The sequence below is a fragment of the Tyto alba genome, unplaced genomic scaffold (genome assembly GCF_018691265.1).
Source record: "Tyto alba isolate M040663 unplaced genomic scaffold, T.alba_DEE_v4.0 Super-Scaffold_1, whole genome shotgun sequence".
Lineage (NCBI taxonomy): Eukaryota > Metazoa > Chordata > Aves > Strigiformes > Tytonidae > Tyto > Tyto alba.
Window position 1 is genome coordinate 18,637,126 of NW_024881261.1, and position 18,877 is coordinate 18,656,002.

General features: G+C 35.9%; 1 protein-coding gene across 1 annotated transcript in view; it reads right to left on the reverse strand.

The window, feature by feature from the left end:
* Positions 1-4,911: 4,911 nt before the first annotated feature.
* The window catches only part of MYOF (myoferlin), a 72,796-nt gene continuing 58,830 nt past the window's right edge, over positions 4,912-18,877 (reverse strand). The window contains exons 41-56 of the mRNA XM_033001342.2: positions 16,650-16,661; positions 15,306-15,404; positions 14,573-14,698; positions 13,711-13,866; positions 13,508-13,599; positions 11,983-12,153; positions 11,325-11,473; positions 10,996-11,135; positions 10,049-10,137; positions 9,871-9,966; positions 9,111-9,252; positions 8,696-8,795; positions 7,631-7,824; positions 6,511-6,620; positions 6,019-6,166; positions 4,912-5,546 (exon numbers count right to left, since the gene is read on the reverse strand). Of these exons, the coding sequence (XP_032857233.2) occupies positions 5,511-5,546; positions 6,019-6,166; positions 6,511-6,620; positions 7,631-7,824; positions 8,696-8,795; positions 9,111-9,252; positions 9,871-9,966; positions 10,049-10,137; positions 10,996-11,135; positions 11,325-11,473; positions 11,983-12,153; positions 13,508-13,599; positions 13,711-13,866; positions 14,573-14,698; positions 15,306-15,404; positions 16,650-16,661 (1,860 nt within the window). The 3' untranslated portion in view covers positions 4,912-5,510. The remainder of the gene's footprint in view (positions 5,547-6,018; positions 6,167-6,510; positions 6,621-7,630; positions 7,825-8,695; positions 8,796-9,110; positions 9,253-9,870; positions 9,967-10,048; positions 10,138-10,995; positions 11,136-11,324; positions 11,474-11,982; positions 12,154-13,507; positions 13,600-13,710; positions 13,867-14,572; positions 14,699-15,305; positions 15,405-16,649; positions 16,662-18,877) is intronic.

The window sequence follows — 18,877 nt, forward strand, 5'->3', positions numbered from 1 at the left end:
AGGTGGCCACATGCTGAACACTTGCTGTGGCAAGGTGTTTCAGAGGTGCATCAACATCTGTAGTGCATGAGCTTTGCAAAGGTAAGACTGATTTGGAGGCTGCCTGAATTGAAGATGTTTTCCCATGTGCTCCAAAAGAGACAAAGAGCAGCTCAGTTGTTAGAACTGGTGCTAACAACAGACCTCTCCCATGATTTGGCAGGCTGGCCTGGCTTTTGCTGTGCAAGGTGGATTTGGGGTTCCAGCTCACTTTCAAGTTTGTTTTCAGGGTCTTTTCCTAGTTTGGGAGCAGGGGAGGTTTGATTCTCTTTCATTGCTACAGGGGATTTCTATTCCATTTTCCTTTAATTTGCTCCTCCCTGTTAATCGCATAAGAGAAGCTTAGAGTCTTAAGTGAACAGATAATTCTTGGTCCATGTGTATGAGCAAGAAGAATTTAGATTTGCATGAAAATAGCTATCCTCAGGTTAGAGCTTTACATTTGGAAATAAGCTCTTTTCAGGTCTCTTTTCCCTCCATTGTTACGTGTTTTATTTAATGTGAATGGTGGATGTTTGGGGAGGGACAGAGGTTTGTTTGACTATTCAGATTCATTGGCAGGGTTTAAGTTGGCACAGCTTGGATCAGAGCACGATGAGTGGAGACATCTTATTTCTAATTAAAAACACACACACATATACTTGTGCAGTTGAAATAAAAGTAAATCCTTTCTCAGGGCTGATTGCTTCTACCTGCCTATTTTTTTTTTTTTTGTGTTTAAACTCGAAGCACCGTGGGACCATCCCATTTTCTTACAGGATTTTTTAACGCAAGAAACAGAACCAAAAGCTGGAATAGGCCCCCAATAACAGGGCCCCTGTATGCCAACACCAGATGAAGATCTCACTAGGTGTTCCGGTTCTTTTCTTTCTTGCATAAATACTTGGCTCAGTCTCTTTTTTTTTTTTTCCCCCCCTTAATGTTCTAACAGTAGCAGTTACACGTCTAAATGTATATACAGTGCAGGCTTTTGCACAAGAGCAGATGGGTTATGTGGCAGAATGTGTATATTTTGGGGTAGACTGATCTGATGTGAGTAGGATTAATTTTAAAAGTTTAATTGGTTGCCTCCTATTCCAAAATGAGAACTCTTTAGCTTTGAAAAAAGTCCACTGAAATCTATCTCCTCTGCCAGGCCAAGGAGTGTCAGAGGACCAGAGCAGGAGCTCATCGCTGGAGCCTCAGAGGTGCCAAGGCAGCAGGTAGCCTTTGGAGGCCAGTCTGTGTATCCTGCACCTGAGAAGTAAGGGTATAAGGCTGAAGCGAAAGCACTAATTAAATGTGCTCTCAGTTCTCAGCCAGATAGCTATCTGAACAAAACATTTGATAACTGTGTTACTTTAAAAAAAGGCTTCATGTACCTGGAAATAAAAGCAGAGCAGATTCATATACAAAATACTTGTGCAAAGTTTCTCCTCTTGAAATCAGGAATTTTGCTGCAGAAGCCTGATGCTTTTCTCCAAGATAGTAATATCTAACGTTTCGCTACTAACTGGAGCTTTCATTTTTTAGCATGTGCTAATATCTGTGGGTTATATTTAGAGTAAGTGTTGGGCTTCTTAAAGGATTCTTCATCTCGACTGATAGGTTGTCACGTTTGCAATGTCCATCCTCATTTTTGGTACATATACAGGCTGGTGGCTAAGTACTTTTTTGTTACTTTATTTTTAAATTTTTATTTAATTTTTATTTATTATTTTCCCTATTATATTTGTCCTCCTATGAGCAACTAAATTCTTCTGAAGGCCATTCCTGTGCAGCTGATGTATTTTTGTCTCCCTGAGTCTGCCTGCAATCCTGAAACAGACTCTTGTGGCAAAGGAATTTGCTGATGACTCAGTCTGAGAAAATTTTGTTTGATGACTACATCAGCTTAAAATATTCTTATCATGGCCATAACCCATGATGTCTTTCAACACACCATAGTACTATGGTTTGAAGCGAATGAGTCCCACACTAAAAAAATTCAGAAAGGGTATAGGAAGAAGTTGGTGCTGTTTCCTTTTGTTCTAAGTCTGATTTTGTTAGTCACGGGAATGGTAGTGAATAGGAGTAAATACCTAAAGTTAGTAACTCCTCTAATGCCAATGCACTGTGAAGCCATGGCCCCGTTGAAATGCTAACTCTGAAGCTGGTCCATGATCTTTAGCAATCACTTCTTCATGGTATTTCATCTGATAACCTGAGTAGTAAGGAGTATGCACTCAAGGCTAGAAAGCTTGGGAATTCTGCAAGGAAGGGCATCTCTCACAGTTGTGAGTGTATGTGAGCTGTGCTCCCAGTTGCACGGTGCTCTCTGTGAGTGGAGTACTGTTCTGGGGATTCCTACCAGTGGGCATGGGTTGTGGTGAAATGTAAGAGCTCATGTGTTCTGTAACACTGTCTTAATACATAAATGCAGGGAGGTTTGTATAGAATAGGCAGGTCCCAAAGGCGCTTACAGTTGCGCGTTCCAAACACACTTAGCAGCAACGGACTTTGAGACTGTGTTTCCCCTTAACTATGAACTATATCTTGCTGTTCATCTCCATATGTGAGCTGTATTTAGGCTAGGAGTGAAACAGAAGTACTGGAAGGACTTTGTGAACACATGAGACTTGGGATGTCATCTTGTGGTTGTTCAAAGAAATGCAAGAACAGTTTGCAGGTGTTGAGTTTATTGCCTCTTTATTTTACTGAGCTGGTTTAAGTGCAAATTTTTCTTCTTGAGCTACATGATGATTCTTTCTTATACAATCTGTCTAGTTGTAAAGTAACTGTTCACAGTAGCAGCTAACTGCCAGCTCATTCCAGTAGTCAGGGTTTGGGGTGACTACAACAAGCAGCCAGTAGGAAGTCACGTGCTGCTTGGCTACTCGCGTGTGTCAAAGAGCGCAGCTGCAGTTGTTTGAACCTACATGATGATCAGAGACAGAAGGACTCTGACATACTGCTGTTACTTAGCCATTTTTTGTTAAAAGCACTTACTATTTAGCTTTCACTTTTCCCTGGCTATTCCAGCCAGCTAGCATCTCATGTTTGAATGACACACAAATGCAGAGAAGGTAGCCTCATCAAACATTTTATTTTCCCAGAACAGAGAAGTCATTTTAGACCCAGATAATCTTTTATGTGAAGCAGAGTCTGTGTACTGGGGGCTTTGTGACAGGAGTGCAGCTGAACTGGCCTCATTAGCTCACAGGCCAAAATATTTGTCAGCTTACCAGTTTAGGCAAAGCAAACTCATAGGAGGAGGAATTCCTGGGGTTAAGTAATTTCCTACTACAAGGAAGAGTGATACCAGGCACATCTACATTCTGCCCGTTTTTCTGTGGCCTCAAAGGATGTTTGACTCAGTTGCTGGCAACTGGAGCAGTGCAGAGCTGTCCTGGCCAAAGCGAACAACCCAGTCGTCAGTGAGGAATGAGAGCAGCATAAAGTTGTTCCCTACAAAGGGCTAAATCTTTGCTAAGTCTGAATTAGGCAAAAAGCTATTGTACGTTGGAGCCATGCACAGCAGCTACACCAGGGATTACAGATTTGACTAGCACTGTATATAAATATGTTCACATTTTCTTTCTTGTGAACATGTGTTTTCTTTTGTTTGTTGCTGGGTCAGGCTGGGCGACAGAATGGCTTCTCAGACTTTTCAGTTATGTTTTTAATAGCATTGCCTAATTGTAGTGAAACTATCAGGCTTAGGGATTCTTGGAGAAGAAGGCATCTGGAAGAGGGTGAACTCAGAAGGGCAGTACCTGCCCCTCTTCAAATGCTCGGTGTACAAGCTTGCTCAGATCTCTATTTCATAATTGTTTTCTGGGGAATGCTCTTTCAAGTTAAATGTTTCTAATTACAACCCTTACAAGCACCACACTTTATTGTCTTACACTGAAAAAAAGGATGCTGTGATTTTTACCATCTGTCCAATTTATGACATTGATTGAGACAGATTTTAGTAGTGGATGATCAAGCATTAGCTCATGCAACTTGCCAGTTATTTCTGGAGTGCTATTTTGTCATTAGTGAAGGGACAATCCATGTGGGTAGTAATTAGTTCCAGCTCCGAGCTCTTGTTCATAGGTCAAGATGCTCGAGAGTCGTTATCTTTTTGCTGCTTGCTACACTCTAGCCAATAGGACTTCACACTCTGGGAATTCTTTCATGTAATACCTTTACTCTAGCTTGTTCAGTTGTAGAATTAAGTCAGTATAATTTACTTATTTTGTCTGACAAGTGCATGTTTATATTACAGTGCTGTGTTATAAGAGAGCATTAAGTGTGCCACTAAATACAAGGACAGAGATTTGTCAAGACTAATTAATTTTTGTAGCTATTTTTGTCACCTTTTAAAAGACAGCTGACGTCCTTATCCACTCAAGAGTGTGACAGTCATACAAAATGCTAATTTCAGGATCTGCTGTAGATTTACTACATTTCAGGCACCAGGGAATATTGAGATAGATGCTTCTGTTTTGTCCCAACATAAAAAGGTGAAATTGCAGACTATAATCTGATTTTCAGTGCAGATTACATTTTACTGGGAGAGGAGACTGAGGCTAAATGAAATACTTCCCATATGCAGATGAGACTTCAAACAAGGGCTGAATCTGGGTTGTGTATCCCCTTACGTTTTGATTCAAGATCATCTCTAAATACAAGGAGTATAGTGAAACTATTCAACAAATGTAATAAATTAATTTCCTAATTAATGAAGAAATGAATTAGAACTTTGTGCAGAAGTATTTTCTTATTATTCATTGTAAAGATAACAGTAAAATACCTTAAACTCCAGATCTGTGGTATTACAACCTCTGATAGACACTATACAATACCTAATGCATTGCAGTTTTGCAATAGATAATGAAAACTGGAAACTTGCATTTCACTTGTGGATAAGTTTATTTAAACATTTGTAAATTATACTAAGTAAACAGTATATTATTTTATTTCTGTATGCATGCAGTTTTTGTCAAGATACATATATAGCGTTGTCAAGTCTGCACTGCAGTAACTAAGAATTTTAAGCAGCATGATGGTGAAAACTTTCCTAGAAACTGTCTGACTCTTCAATTGCACTGTGAGGTTCCTTTGGTATACATAATTACAAGTAGTGCTTGTTTTTCATTAAGTTAAAATGAAAAGTTCCAAAGTGTGCTCAATATAAAGGAATTCTCAAAAGGAAGTATCCATTAAAAAATAGTGATTTTTACGAAAAATGTAGTTTAAAAGCAAGGAAGTCAGAACTTTACCATGTGTAGATACTACTGAAGTAAAAAAAAGTACATGAAACATGAGAGGGTTTATAATTTGTTTTTCAAAAACACTTGTCATGACCTCTTGAACCTTGGCTAACCTTGGTTAAATTCTTACTTCTCTCTTTTTACAGGTCCAAATACTAGCAGATAAAAAGGATGGAGAGCCTTGCTGAATTTGATCCACAGCCTGAGGTGAAACTGCATTACTATTTATAAGATGAGGTAAAAAACTCTTCTTTAAATTGGTTTCACGATCTTCATTGACAGATAGTTCTGTTGTGGGAGGAAGGAAGAAACAACAGAGGTAAAAAGATGTACACAAAATAATTCAGTGTAGTTTTGTAAAAGACATTTAAGATATTAAAATGGATCAGAATGTATTCAAGATATGGTAGTTTCAGCTATAATGCAGTAAAAATTAGTAAAATATTTCAAATTAAAGTAGACTGAAATTCAGACTCTAGACCATCTATTACCTATTTTTAATTTGTAGGTTATTAACACTTCTAAAGCACTCATTTGCTCCATCTTTAGTTAATAAGTTAGTTTTAACATGAATTTTACATGTTTCTCAATAAAAATAAGTTGAAAATGTTTATAACTGTAAGGATATAATCTCTATCTTCCTGCTGAAACTGAGTTGATAGAATCTTTTGTTTGAGTAAGAAGTGTATCCTGTTGATGACTCCTATATAAGTTATCTTCATACCACAGCTGAAGAACAGTAACATTTAGAAATTCTTACCGGCAATGAATAGAGAAGTACTGCTACAAACAAGAGTAAAATCAGCAAGATGATAAGGCCTATAAAGAGCCATTTAAACCTGCGCCACACAATAAATTTCATTGTCTTGCAGGGATTTGTAAACCAAAGGAAGGAAGTATCTGGTCGGCTGCATTTTGAAAGAAACAAGTATTACTCATACTATAAAAACAGGGAATACTTAAGCGTGAGAGTATAACACATTAAAACACTCTGGTTTGGGGGCTGAAGAAAACACAGATAGTTTTATACTGTAAGGCAGCAGTTTCAGTAAACATGTGCCATCAATACTAAAACCACCTTGCATTTTATCCCAATGCTTGCAGAAGGAAACAAGACTGGCTTTTATAAATGAAGTTTTGCAAAGGATAATTGATATCTAATAGATCCTTTGCTGCATGAAGATTTTATGAAGAACATCACAATAGATAGGTATTATATATTTCTCAAGCTAGTGAGATAAAAATATCTTACTTTGGTAGATCTAGTTTGGGGTTCATGTTGGGTTCGTCTCTTCCTTTACCAGCTGGCCTTTCCTCAGCTTCTTTTTCATTGACAACTTCCAGTGTCATTTCAACTTTACCCTTCGGAAAACATGTGGCATGAGACAAGCATCTTACTGGAACAGCACTAATACCACTGGTTTGGTACTTATACAAGAGAGTTTTATGTTCATCTGTGTGTCTTCCCTTCTCAAAATATACTTCTGCACTATGACAGCATCAAAACACAGTATCAGAAAATGAGAAATGGGAAATATGGTATATAAAATGGTTCTGCTAATTCATTTCTAGTTCTATTTTTAATCTATACATTGCTTTTTTTTCCAATTCAGCAAAACAAAACCAGTTATTTTCTTCTTTCAACAGCAATCAAAAACCAATTCTTCTCTTCTTTCAAGAACAACCCAAGGACTGCATCTTGTCCAAATGACTAAGCATCTCGTTTTTTATATTGTTGTGGCTGATAGATGTTTCTAAATATTTTTTCCTCATTTATTAAAATCCAGTAATAAAGTTTAAAGGCAAAAACATTAGAAAGAAGAAGCAGACACACTTGAAAAGCTCGATACTGTAGCAATTAATAAATATGCATTTCTGTTGTTCACATAACAAGTTAAAATGTTTTAGGTCCTCTGAGTGCCCTTATAATCACGAAGCTAGTCTGGGTTCTCAGTTTATAAATTATATTTGCCGTATACAAAAATGCTTTGGATTTAAACTTTTTTCTTCAGTTTTTAATGCATTTAGGATGTCTTTGTTTCTCCTAAGCAGTAATGTGATAAATTCATTCACACATTAACTATGGACTGCTTTGGCGAGGTAACATGACTCAACCTGGCACCAGCGTCCTTCAAGTTAAACAGAGTTTAAAACAAAATTATATTTAAGTATTAAACTCACACTTGAAAACAAAAAATTGTCAGTGGAGCAAAATTACTGAACTTGTGCATGGAAGAGCTATTTGTACCTACTCCTCTTCTGTCTGTCCACTGAAAGCTAACAGCGAAGTGGGGGACTCTTTACACTTTTTCTTTGTAATTTGAAAAGCCAGGTGAACACATTTTAAGTAATTTTTAAAGAAATAATCATACCGCTAAAATACGGGAGCCATCCTTTTCAACACAGCATGGCCACCATCCTTTCATGGATTTCTGTTCAAAGAGAGAGGCAGTCCTGGGAGTCTTCTGAGAACTGTCTGCCTTGTATTCTGGAATCATGTTTATATTGCACTTCTCTGGAACTTTTGCTGGAATGATTGTTTTATGTAAATCAAGTTCCACAAAGCCTAGGAGATGGATAAAAAAAATAAACACTGCGTAACACAATCAGTCATAGGTCATAGTGGTTCAACATCACCCTTCCCTATCTCTAAATGCATTATGCAGGAAAAAACAACCAACATACACGTTATATTCTCGTTTGTCTAAGGATGTTGTGAGGCAAAGAAGTGGGACACATCAGGCTGTGTTTAAGACCTTCTTGCTGTTGAAAGTGCTGGTGTTGATAAATTGGACTTAGCAAGCTCTCCTCCCCCTTTTTAAATGTAAGATCACTTAATTTTTAATAGAGGTTTTTTTTCCTCACACACCTAAGCAGAAGATAACCAAATACAGCAACGTAATACTAATGTAATTTCTGGTAGTTAAATGTGTGATTTAGCTAACTTTAATGATGGTTATAAATGAATGATTTCCGATTTTGAAGGCTGTATGGTTTGTATGTGAGCTAAATACTTGGGATCTGTCAATAGAGGACAGAAAATCTTCTGCAGATCAGTAGCTCTACAAAAAGTAGGGATGAATAATGGTGTGAAGTAGATTTCTTAACATAAATTACAGCCTTCTGTCAATACTCTTAGTTAAATTGAAGTACTCTTGTTTTAAGTAATTTTACTTAAAGTAACAAAGTAAGTTTTCATGCACATTATCATTTTATGCACTTTGTGATAGGGCTTACCTGAATGAAAATTATCTTGTTTTACCTGCAAGTAGGCTCATTCATGAGCAGAAGTAACCCTGTACTGTGTGGGAAACCAGGAATGTATTTGCATGCTCAGTGTCTCACTTTGTAAACACAATCATTATGTGATAATTTAAAATTGTTCGCTTTTATATCTTACTTTGACACAACAATAATTATTTTCTTAGAAGTCTTACCGAGATAGTCATCTAAGGAGAACTTGTCATTATCCCATATTTGAATGATCAGTTTGGGTGGGATTCTGAATTCTGTCTTGTCAAGACTCCAAAAATGTTCCTAAAATTTAAAAAAACAAAACCCAAGCACCTTTTTAAAATTACTTATGAAAATTCAAAGCTGTGGTCTGTTAGTACTTGTGAATTCTGGGGTTGGTGGAAGTATTAAGTATTAATCCTGCCCTTGCTAAGAGGAGACTGCTGTTGTTGCAGGGTGATGTTCCTGGCTAAAAGGCAAAACTGAATCTGTTTGCAGTAACAGTTTGAGAGAAGTATGCAGAACTGAGCCAAACTGTCTCTTCCAATATGTAGGTACAAAATTATCAGACTAATTACAATCTGTATTGTAGGTATGGAAATTTTTAGAAATGCTTACCTTTTTGGAAACTAGACAGAGTTGCTCTGCTGGTAGATAGTCAAAAGGAAAAACAAATCTCCAGTTAAAGTTCCCTTCACCATCCAATGATCGGTAGTGAACATCGGTTTTCTGCTTATTTTCTTCATTACCAGGCATCCATCTGAAAATAGAGAGAGATGTGTCTAGTGTTTGCAGTGGGACTACACTGGTGCTTGCTTGTATGGGTTAATGTCATTAAGTGGTTGCAAACAAGACATAAGAGTTGTTCACAGAGGGATGGAGTCTTTCACACCCTTTCTCAGTTTGGTTCTAGTTTGGCACTGTAAATAGAAATATCTCAACTGAATTTCTGATCTGCTAATACCAGTACTGTATCAGTGATGAGTTGTTGGCGGGGTTTTTTTATTTCTTTTTTTAAGAGAAATTACATCAATAGCCTAGTAGTATATTTCTCTGATTTCTATTGAATTTTTTACATTAAGTCTAGGAAACGTAAAAATTAAGAAACCAAGTTATGCAGCACCAAAGCTATCTCACTATCTTTTCAGTTGCTTCCCATCTCAAGAGATGAACTTCTGGGATCTTTCATTGCACATTATTTGGTCATGCTTTATCTCATAATACTTCTGTACTTCTCTGAGGTTAGCACTTATTTCAGAGATTGTGGTGTGCATTAACTTGGCTAAACCAAATCATCTTTGGAACCCCTGGTCTCGGCACTCCCAGGGTGTTCTGAATGTCATTCATTTGTAAGTGTTACATCACAGGGTGCTCCTACCCCTTCACGTAAATGTCACTCATTTCTTCCCCTGTGATGCTTTTTTCATCCAGAAGGACATCTTTGGTGTTCCAGACAATCACTCGCAAGATATACCTAAGAGAGATGTTTGGGGAAAACGAATTGAATCGCCTTTGTCAGGACTGCCAGACGGTGTGTAGTATATACAGATACTCACTTCTTGGCTTTTCGGGGAGTGATGTTGAAGGGAGGACCGGGTGGTCCTAAGCTTTTGGGGAAAACATCAACCCACATCTGGAGCTTTCCCTGTAGCAGCGGAGAAGATGGATTAGGGATTGTTTGTTGCATACGGGTTTGTCAAGGTAACTCCACGGAACTGAACTGCTTATTGACACGCTTAGTACTAATTTTAGCCACAAAGCAGAGCTCACTCATGTTACCAATATCAGAACTTCTACAGACTTCAGATAGGAGCAAACCCAGTCCCTCATGTTATATAAGCTTCTTCACATGAACAATGCCAGGAATTCAGAAGATGGTAAGGATGTTAATTCCAGTGAATTCAGTGCAAGTTAGCTGCCTAAATAGTTCTCATTCTGTAGCTCCATGTTTCTGTTCGTTCAGAGGTGATATTACATATAGTGTCATACACGTGGCTGATAGTTTGCAGCTGGTGGCCCACCCAGTGTAGATGATCAGTCCCCTTAAGTAGACTCTGAAGTAAGGTAAACACTGCAGATTTTATACTCTATTTTATACTTTATTTCAAATGCAAGCCCCTTTATTTTTTTAGATGTGTTTTCTGGTTGCGGCAGCAATGTTCTTAAAAAAACAACTGATGGTGAGTTAGTAAATGCTAGAAAACAAATGTTAGCCTTTGTTCCTCTCCAACAGAGAGGTCTAATATAAGACTTCATTTTTAAACTAGCACCTCTGGACTTTGTAGAGAAAGTACAAGTTTGGTCTCATTTGTTGAATGTCGCTATGAAGCTACAGTGTTTAAAATGTCATTTGGGGGTCTTAATGGCAAAACACAACTGCATTTTGTTATCTTCCTAGAGTAACAAGTTTTAGTTCCTTAGCCATTTACTGACAACATGATATAAATGCAGGAATGCTCCATTTCTGCACTGAAGAAACCAGAAGTAACCTGGTTCATAGTACCTGGGAGATGTTGGGCTGGAAGGTGCTATATAAGGTCCTTGTCTCCACATGTTCGGGTACCAAACCCTGGGTTCTGAGGATATGAAGGGCTAGCCGCTCTTCATCTGGACCAAGATGCTGATGCAAAATTTTGTTAGCTTCTGAAATAAAAGAAATGGAAGAACAGGGGCTCATGAATCAGAATTTGCATTTGAACTTAAAAAAAAAATAAAACCAGGTATTTAAAAATCAAAGATTTTTTTTCCAATTTTCTGTAAATAATTGAAAAGTTTTATATTTGTATCAGCATGAATTTAAGACAGAAATATAAAATAAGTGAATGAGCTCACCAGCTTCCTCCAACGTATAGTCTCGTCCCCCATAGTTAATCTTTCTGCCATTCTCAGAGAGGACAGGAGGAGCGTAGCCTTTAAACCTGGCAACATTTTGCAGTAACTGGGTTGGTTTTAGTTGATCACGCCAGGTATTCACACCTGAACTTTTAGGAAAGCAACAGAAACACATCCAAAAATTATTCGCCATTCTGGGCAATTACACGTCATGTAAAATATATTTATTAAAGTAATTTAGAAGGGGAAGCACTGTAACTGCCTAGATTGAGGCCACTCAAGATAGTGTCACTTGATACAGTGACATAATTTTGTACCAGCTCAATTACCTGCCAAAACAGAGTGCTTTTTTTCCTTACATATAAAAATAATTTATGCTAACGGATGCTTTCATATTTATTTCCATGAGTAGGTAAGAAAATTCTGTTAAGTGTGTGTTCTCTGGACAGAAATAACACACATTACCATATAAAGAGAATATGAAAATGTTCAACATCATGGTTTTTAGTTGAAGCTCTTACAAAGACTTTGCAATTTAACTTGGAATTCAGATGATAGAGTGAGCACAACAAACACCCATGATAAGCCACAGAATTTTTTACAGAGACTGCGCACTAGATCTTACAGATAAAAATTTTCAATAGACAAAATTACTTACATGCAATACTGCTGTGGGATGCCACAGTGAGATCCGTAACGAGAAAGGAATCTGTTCTCAAGATCAATTATGGTTTCACCTACTTTTTCATCACGAGTCAATGTGTCATAGTCATACACTGAAATTTTCAGATCCTTTTCTTGAGGCAAGAAGCAGCTGAGTTCATACATTCTAAACATAAAAATATCCAGTTTATGCTATTGCTCTTCTGAGCAATACTTTTTATTTTTAAACTAAAGAAACCTCGAAGACTTTAAACCCCCACTTTTATTTTTGAGCAACAGCCTTTACAAGATATTAAAGGGATGCTTCCAATGCTGATAAATCTAGCAGTAGTTACCAGTCATGCTCCAATTTCTATTTGCACTTCTTAATAATTCCGTCTGTACAGATATTACATCCTTCTTTTCTGCATAATGTATTACTTAGATGTTTTCTGTGCAGCAGCTTGAATTGGGACTGAGAGAGAAACTAGTGTGGCTCTGCCAGCCACTCTGTAAAAAGGATGGTTGTTCATTCCATAGTTTCTGTACAATTGGAAATTATTATTATTTTTTTTTTATCACAATACAAACACAGTTGGAGCCTTAAAAAATACAGTCAAAATGTTTAGCTTCTATGACTAGAAGGGATTATTCTGTCACCTAGCTGTCCTACACAAAACAAACTATAGAGTTTTTTCAAATTAATTACCGGAATTTACTTTCAAGATATACAGCCTCATGGTTTCTACTGCTGCTGAATTCATTACCCTTGAGTTAAAGTATTCCACACTTAATTATTCTCTGCATCTGTTTTGTTTGTTTGTTTTATTTCTAGTCTAACTTTTTAACTTTGACTTCCAGAATCATTCTGGCAAATCTTGGAATTCTGAAGGTATTTTGTACCTGTAATCAGTTTTCTTTGCTGTCTATTTCTTTGCATAATCTGAACAACTGAAATCCTGGAGGGCATCATTGCAAAGTATGCTTTCCAAACTATTTCTAATCCTTCTAGTCTTCTTCTCCTCTCTTCTAACTTTTTAATTTATCAAAATCCTCCTCTAACTCTGGACACCAAACCAAACCCAGAATTTCATTAATAGTTATAAAGACAATGTAACTTCTCCATTCCTAATTAGCATTTTTCCATTACTATATTTCAAAGATATGATTAGTCTTTGAAGGAAGGACTAGTGTACTGGGAGTACATGTTACACTGATTACTCGTCATGACATCCAAGTAGTTGTCAGAGTTAAAACTTCTTCTATATTCTTATAAGAGTATTTTGTTACTGTCCTATGCTTAACATGGTGGTTTTGACTTTGTGCAATTTACTCATGTGATACAGGAAATCTACAGACTAGCCAAACACCTGTGTTGTCCAGTGATTTTAAGGACAAGTGCCTTATGCAGCTTTATTCACAATTAACTGTCAGTATATAACTATGAATAGAGCGTTGGATATTTCAAATAATGGTTTATCTTAAAAAATAAGACATCATTCTAAAATACAATAAATTGAAAATATAAAGGAGTTTGTTACCTGCCAAAAATTGGGTTGAGAGTATTAGGCACATAATTATCTCTGTCTTCAATTACTTTTTTACTTAGGGATATTTTTATATAAGGATCACACTATTTAAAATAAGAAAAAAATATTGTTAAGAAATAGTTATCAAAACTAACTTTATTTAAAATCTACTACAGCAGTTAGGTCACTGTCATTCCAAAGGCAAAAAGTCCTACCAGCCCATTATTATCCTGGGGTTGAAGCTGCAGAGCTCGAACAATGTAAATTCGCACAATACACTCCTGAGGCCCACTGTCTGGTAACTCACGGAACTGGCGAGGAGGAGCTGGAATGGTGGGATCATCAGGTAATGCATAGATTTTAAAGGATCCCTAAAAAATAATACAAAGACTCAGACTTACCAGAAAAGCAAGGTTATATCCTTAGCCTATTTAAATCAATATAGCTCTTTTGATTTCAACACAATAACTCAGTTTGCTCCAGCCAAGAATACGTAACACATAATTCATATTTGTTTCCCTTCCCAAAAGCATCATTTCATGTTTGGGGTTTTTGTGTGTTTGGGGGTTTTTTGTTTGTTTGTGTTTTTGTTTTTTGTGTGGTTTTGGTTTGTTTGTTTGTTTGTTTGTTTTTTTTGTTTGTTTTACATACAATGTTAACATTATTTTAATCTTTACAAGTCATAGACAGAGTCAGAGAAATAGTACAAAATACTTTTTCCAAATTAATTCTAAAAATGTACTTTGTGCAGAACATCTGCTGGTGAAATTTTAGCCCTGTCTAAGAGGTTATCTGGGAAGGTTCTGTTCCACAGGTAACGGGGAAGATCACATTAGTAGGAATGATATTTATTCTAAATTAACATGAATCATATTTAGTGTGAGCAATGTGCAGCTGTGTCTTCCTTGAAAAAGAAGGGCCTGTAACTAAATAGTTACAAGCATCTGTTGCCCCTATTAATAGCATGCATCCATATTTAATCTGAAATGCTTGCATGTAGACTTACTGAAATGATAGCCACTTACATACAAAAGACTGCATCTAGCATTTGTTTGCTGCCCATTATTTGAAATTTACCTTGAATTCCCCAACCACTGATGGATCATCACTGTCCTCAGACTTGCCCCTGTATAGTTTAAATGTATCACAAAAGTCTGTTAAGCTATTAAATTCAGGTACTTTTTCCAGTTCGCAGTCATATACCTTAAAAAAAGAAGAGAAAAAGGAAAATGAAAAAAGCACAGTTTAGAAATTATCATACACATCAGCTCTACCATTGTGCCATTACAAAGTGTATTGTATGTCTGATGGAATATTTTAAGGAACCAAAGTATTTGGAATTGTTTTTATTTTTACATCAAAGTGTAAGCAAATGCAATGTTTGGAGAACGTGCTATTAAGCTTCGTTTAGGCCTTGTTAAAAACAGAGTAAATAGCATTTCTCAAGCTTGTGTTTACTTTCTTCGTTATGTGTATTAGATGAGTGGTCTGGCTTCAATTTTTAACCAATAGACAGAAAAAGTACTGATCCTATGTGTTCATACTTTCTCAATGTGTGTTTATTTAGGATCTGCCTGGCACACAAAGAAGTCAGGAGTAAAATTCCATTTGACCGAAGGATAGATTAAACTCTTAACTACTAGTTAAATAGAAAAGGAACAAATGTCTCTTCTTAAAACCTTCATTTCACCACATTAATTAGTAGTGAACCTTTATAGGAAATCATGTACAGTTAAATTTTGAGGAGCCTTTAAAAAAAGCAAAGGGCACAGCTTTGAGATATATTAATTTATTTTATCATGAGCAATACCTTTAAAGTGTCATATCCTTTTTTCATATACTGTCCACATTTTTCATGTTCTCCTACTGAAGCATAAAATTTGCTCCACCAATCAACAATTTCTTCCTCCTTAAAAAAAAGCAAATAAAAAAAGTCTTTTATTAGGAGATAAAGCCTCTTTTTATAAATCATGCTGTACAGGAAAAACAATGAACAATTAGCATACTAGAAGGCAGTATACTCTAAAACTTATTACCAGTTAAGTAATATTAGAGGTTCATCTGAAAGTGAGTATAAATATTAAGGCTAAAAAGATGAAATCTCTATTACTCAGGTTTAGTTATCTAGTCGATAATACAGCTGCACTGATAGTCAACAGCCAGCAATCTCCAAGCAAGCAATTAATTACTGGTATCTAGGTACCTATCTCAAAGGACTGATTTCTGGAGGTGTATTTCTCTCCTCCATCTTCTGGCAGGGCAGCACAGCTGAGCCACCTAAATTCTAGATTACTTAAGTCAAAGGAAGTGCCTGTACACTTAGCCAGTGCAGTAATTGTTTCACCTGTTAAGGAAAACCACAATCATACCTGGTATTCATTACAGGAATGGCATGACTGTAAAAACTACAGTGAACATGTTGAAAACTTTTTCCTGAGGGATAAACATGCTAGTTTGCTTTCAACATTCTCATTATTTCAAAGATGTTGCCATATAATAATCCTGGGACAGATCTGTAACTGCTCTAACCGTGTATCATTCCATTAAAACAAGTGGAGATTGTCTGCACTGTGACAGAATCTGGCAGTTGGAGATCTACCTTAATGTTTACCAAATGCAGTTGAAAAGGAGCACTGAGTCTTGCCCTCTTAAAAATAATACTTCAGTGAACCTCATGAGACCTTAGATGAAAGCAATCTATACATTCCACTAAGATGGTATTTCTGTGGGGTTTTTTGTATTTTTATTTATCTAAGTCTGATAATCACTTTGTTCAATAGAGTGCTATTTTCTGTATTTATCCATAGGGATTGAACAATATGCTTCGACTGGTAGTGAATAGTATCCATTCAATGTGTAAATTTGAAAAAAATCTTTAAGATTGTTTTGATTTAAAGACAGTCTTAAAGTCTTATACAGATCATGTTTTGGTTTTTGTTTTGTTTTTAAATATCTATAGGTTATTATTTCCATACTTTTTTTCTGAATTTATTTTAAAAGTTCATTGTAGGGTTTATGTCAGACATGTTCAGAGATTACTCTTGCCATCCACTTGCTTAAATGCTAATTTAAGAGACAGTATTGATATACTGATTTTCAATTGGAGATCTCATTTACAAGAAAGCAGTTTGTAGATTTTTAAAAGTAATGTTACCTTTTCCGTAAGCTGTTCATGAGGATCAATTCATAAAAAAAAGAGCAAAATAAAAACAATGGTAAGGATATCATTTGTAGAATTTTATACAGTTAAATAGGTTTTAAAAGTTTAAGCTTTTGTATATAGTATGTATGTAAAGTAAGTTACTAACATCAGTAATTTATAAATACTTTTGAAGAATATTCAGACACCATGTGTTTCACTTGATTTTTTTTTTTTTGCTGCTATCAGTACATCCTAGATATTAAACTGGAACATATATATATAAAAATTTTAAAAAGCAAGCTTTCAGGACTGTAAGACATTATCACCCTGTGCTTTGTTCTCCACATAACAAAGCTGAGAGAAACCTGGTTTCCTTATTGTATCATTGCAGTGTTACACTCTGGATTCCATTTATAGGTTTCCACAGTGGCATCATTCCCTGCTTTCCTCTGTGGTTGCAGAGAGCACTGGATCTGATTTATTTCAGGTGAAAAATGTTTTTAAGAGCACTTACAAAACTGAATCTATTCCAGAGATTCTTTTCCAAACAAATTTCACACACTTGAAACTCAAGTGATTTGTTACCCTTTTTGAATATTTACTTCTTTATAAAATAATTTATTAGTGCTCAACAGCCTTTTCCCTTTTTCTTCTACTATTGTTTTTCAATTTGTTTGCAGGCTGTGGATTTTCAGGAGTCTGAAAAAAATCATGAAGAATTATAAATTCCAGTAACAACCAGTGTATGTGTCTGTAGATTTATCCATGTAAGTATAATAACAATATGCACAATCCAAAATGCTTCACCTGTTAAATCACAGATACCGTAATTATGACCTGGTAGTTCGTTAAGCACAAGCATCATGCATTGCATTTGGAAGCCATGATTAGCAAGTGTGATTTGTGCTAGTGTTCATATATCATACCTTGTGTTTTAAATTAAAGGCATAATCCATAAATTCTTGTGCAAAGCGAAAGAAATATGCAGAACATCTTATGAATACAAGCCAAATGCATCAATAGGTCAGGACATCACTCTGGTATATCATACTCATTTTCTCCCATTTCTATTCTGTAAGTAATTATCTTGCTGGGATGTTCAGGTCTACTGTATTTTAGTAGTCTTGACTAACTTCAAATCAGAAATACAGCATAATTTTTTCAGATTTGCATGGGACTGTCACATTTTCCAAAGGCAATTGGAGTGATTTGTTCTCAGAAACTGCATCATTAGTGATTTGTGAAACTTACAGGCAGAATTCATCAGGTAATTTTGAATACTTTGCCATATTTAAATTTGACTTTGTTTAAACACTGGTTTGTAAGGTTGAAAACATGAAGGGTAGCTTGCATAATTATGCAATAATCATTTAAACTCCCAATTTAAAGCCTTTTCACAAAATATATTGTGTAGAACTCTGAATCTTTCATCAAAGCATAATGTTGGAAGAGTTTAAATTAGGGTTAGTGGGTTTGTCTGTCTTCCCTTGATATACCTTCAAATGTCTCTTCAAATAATGCACTTGGTAGCTTTGGGAGGAAGAGGATAAGAAAAAAAAAATAATCAGAATCTTAAGACCTTCTTTAAAAATTCCCAAAGCAAATAATAAGTCTTCAATGTTTGGATATTATTGTTACTAAAACTGGTAAGCAGGATGTGCTCGCAGAATGCCAAAACACAGAATAAAATGCTGTATGATAAATTTGAGATTTTGGAGTGAAATATTCACATGGTAAAGATCATGTAACAGTTACTGTCCTTTTATTAATGTACCCAGTGACTTCACTGTAGATTGTTATGCATGAAGTTTTCAAGACACTAACACTGAACTAGTAGCTTTTCAAACTTCCTGAAAATATGTAAGAACAATTAAAAAGTATAGTGGATGCCTAGAAAAGTTTGAGTTAGTATTTTATTTACTGTAGATATATGTTATTGTCCAGAAAGTAGACTTTTAAACAAAGTTTAAATATTAATAGTGTGGTTAAATAATTCCTGTTGATTTTGGTGCTTTTCGTAAATAGATTCCAAATAAGCTGACACACGAAGATTTTAATAGTTCATACTTATTGTACACACACAGTAAGACTTTCAGAAGAAGGCTACCTTAGTATTTGTAACTAATCACACTAGACTTATGAGCATCATCTCCTCCAAAATCTCTCTATGGAATAATTGCCAAGAAAAGTCCAGCATCATGACCACATGAAAGTAACATCCTTCCCCCAACCAACCCTGT